The 2,804-nt window shown below is 49.4% G+C and overlaps 1 protein-coding gene across 1 annotated transcript in view; it reads right to left on the bottom strand.

Annotated features, from left to right (window-relative positions):
• Positions 1-736: 736 nt before the first annotated feature.
• Positions 737-2,804, bottom strand: part of Syn2 (synapsin II) — a 128,496-nt gene continuing 126,428 nt past the window's right edge. The window contains exon 13 of the mRNA XM_055604173.1: positions 737-1,633. Coding sequence (XP_055460148.1) covers positions 1,498-1,633 — 136 coding nt within the window. The 3' untranslated portion in view covers positions 737-1,497. The remainder of the gene's footprint in view (positions 1,634-2,804) is intronic.

The raw sequence follows: 2,804 nt of genomic DNA, 5'->3' as shown, positions 1-2,804 counted from the left end.
CTCCCATATCCCTTCCCCAGTCCACTGATAGGGGAGGTCCTCCTCCCCTTCCATCTGACCCTAGCTTATCAGGTCTCATCAGGACTGGCTGCATTGTCCTCCTCTGTGGCCTGGCAAGAGTGCTCCCCCCTCAGGGGGAGGTGATCAAAGAGCCAGCCACTGAGTTCATGTCAGAAACAGCCCCTGGTCCCATTACTAGGGAACCCACTTGGAGACTGAGCTGCCATTGGCTACATCTGTGCCGTGGTTCTAGGTTACCTCCAAGCATAGTCTTTGGTTAGAGTGTCAGTCTCAGAAAACACTGCTGGACCCTAGATGGGGATCTTGGTGGAGATGGAGAGTGGGTCTAACTTGGGTGATATGCAAGTGGGGAGTTATGCATATCGGAGTCTGTGAATTGAATCAAATGGGTAGAAATGCCAAGTCATTGACAGCCAGCTGGTCTAGAAGAGCCAGATCCACCGAGGAGCTGCCAGGAGCGTCAGTATGTGACATTTAAGGTACAGACACAGTCTCCACACAGACATGCAGGTCGGACACCACATGCGCGCGCACATACACACACACACACACACACACACACACACACACACACACACACACAGCAACAGAAGCCTTACCATCTGGACTTCTCACTGCTTACAAACACACCTGCATGCTCCATGTATGCACTCAACATGGACGGGTTGGGGTGGGGGCCCAGAGGGATGGGACCTCGGGTTGAATCAGATGCTGGTTAATGCTGCTACTTTTATTACAAGACCGTCTTGACATTCATTGGGTGAGAAACACAGAATTGGCGGACTGCTGTCCTAGCGGCATGCAACCTCTTCTACAGTGCAGCTTAGGGAGGTCAGGCCTACTGCAGCCCACACAGCAGAACTGCTCTCTAGAGGGGACAAAGGGGACCCTGCAGGTCCTTGTTCTCTTGTTTCAACAGACACAAGGGACTTCACCCCCTCAACAGTCTAGGGAGTGCAGGGTCAGGTGAGTGTGCTTTCAACAGGTGCCACAGGAGACCCAGCTTTGGGAGGAAGTTCCTAAAACTTAGAGCCAACAGTACTTCCGGGTAAGCACATACTTCCCACAGGTAGCACCGACTACAAGGACATGCTGAGCTCTGTGTCTGAGCTGGGTTAAGCTGCCAGGAGTCCTCCGTTACAGACAGCCTGGCTTCACACGGAAAAGTAAGACATGATGGCTCTGTCACAATAAGGCCACTAAATTCACAGCAACAATGACTTCAGAATAAGCTCTTAAGACTACAGGGAAACAGCCTTTTCCTCTCCTGCCAGGTCCTTCTCAGGGTAGGCACCTGCCCTGAGACTGTCATGTGGTTAATTCTGGGCTGCACAAATTACTGAGCACAAAGGAACAGAAGAAGGGGCTACACATGTCAAGTCATGGGATGTCGCCACCAAACATGGCAGACTGTTACTGGTGAATGTCTTAGATGCCTTTCCTGGTTGGGCCGGATGCCCTCGTGTATCTGAAGAGCTAATCTGAAAAGAGGCTGGCAAAGGACTTCCTCAAGCTCCGGATGGTCTCCGCTTTGGCTTCATCCTCATTGGCTGAAGACCGGAAGAAGGAGGACTCAGAGAAGCTGAACGCATTTGTCAGGGACTGCGACTTGCTTGAAGATAAAAACCAGAGAGAACATGAGGAGGGTGTTTCAAGTGAGGGCTCTCATAGGAGGGTCACACAACAAGAACCCCCCAACTCCCTCCCCAAGGAGGACAGGGTAGCTGGAGATGACTGGGAGGGTTGTGCTAGGCATTGGGAAACCCTTTGCTACTTCCTCACCTGCCGCTCAAACAGGAAGGGATGGGAGCAGTGTAGGGACCAGAGAGAGGGCAAAAGAGAGAGGGAAAGAGGAAGAAAGGGTAACTCAAAGGCTGCATCTTTGATTTTAGGCTAAAAGTCCACAACTTGAGATCTAGGCGCCTCACATCCTTTTCCTTTCATGAATGCAGACTCCAGCACTTGCGGGCTCCTGGCTTCTGTTTTTCATCCACTGTCAAGATGGATTCAACTTTGGAGTCTTGATTCTGCCACAAAGTCATGTCTGACCTCAGGCAAGCCACATGTCAGTCTGGCCCTGGGCTTTTTCACACATGGCATGATGATTTTGGTAGAATCATGACCTCTGGGTCCTCTTGGTTCCTTTAATTTCTCTTATTTCAAAGGAACCTTCAGCTTGATCCTGAGAGTCTAATGCCTCCATTACGCTGGTCTTGCATTTACTTTTTTTTTTTTAAAGATAGGATCTTAAAAAAATACAGTTCAGGTTGACCTTGAACTCTCTGTATAGTTGAGTACAGCCTTGGGTTTCTATCTCCTATGTGCTTTGATGATAGTCGTTACCACTACACCAGGTTTTATGTAGTGCTGGAACTCAAACCTGGGGCCCTGTGCATGTTAGGCAAGCCTTTCACTGACTGCTATATCTCTACCCTCATGTCTCTGTTCTGTTTTGTTTTTTTTGAGACAGGGTTTCTCTGTATAGCTTTGTCTGTCCTGGAACTCTCTATAGACCAGACTGGCTTTGAACTCCCCCAATGCTGGGACTACAGGTGTGTGCCACCGCGGCTGGCTAAGTCTCTGTTCTTAATGTGGCCACAGTCACCCCTATAGCCTTCCTCAAAGAAACCTTGATATGAGGTTTGTAGGGGTCAGGGTAGATAGGAGGAAAAGAAATACTTTATCAGGCCATGATTATTAAGCAATATTATAATGAAAAGACCCAACCACCCCTACACACACACACACACACACACACACACACACACACACACACACACACA

This window comes from Psammomys obesus, unplaced genomic scaffold (assembly GCF_907164565.1).
Source record: "Psammomys obesus unplaced genomic scaffold, mPsaObe1.curated_primary_1811, whole genome shotgun sequence".
Taxonomy (NCBI): domain Eukaryota; kingdom Metazoa; phylum Chordata; class Mammalia; order Rodentia; family Muridae; genus Psammomys; species Psammomys obesus.
The sequence above is the reverse complement of the archived record's forward strand: the minus strand, read 5'-3'. Positions and strand labels throughout refer to the sequence as shown.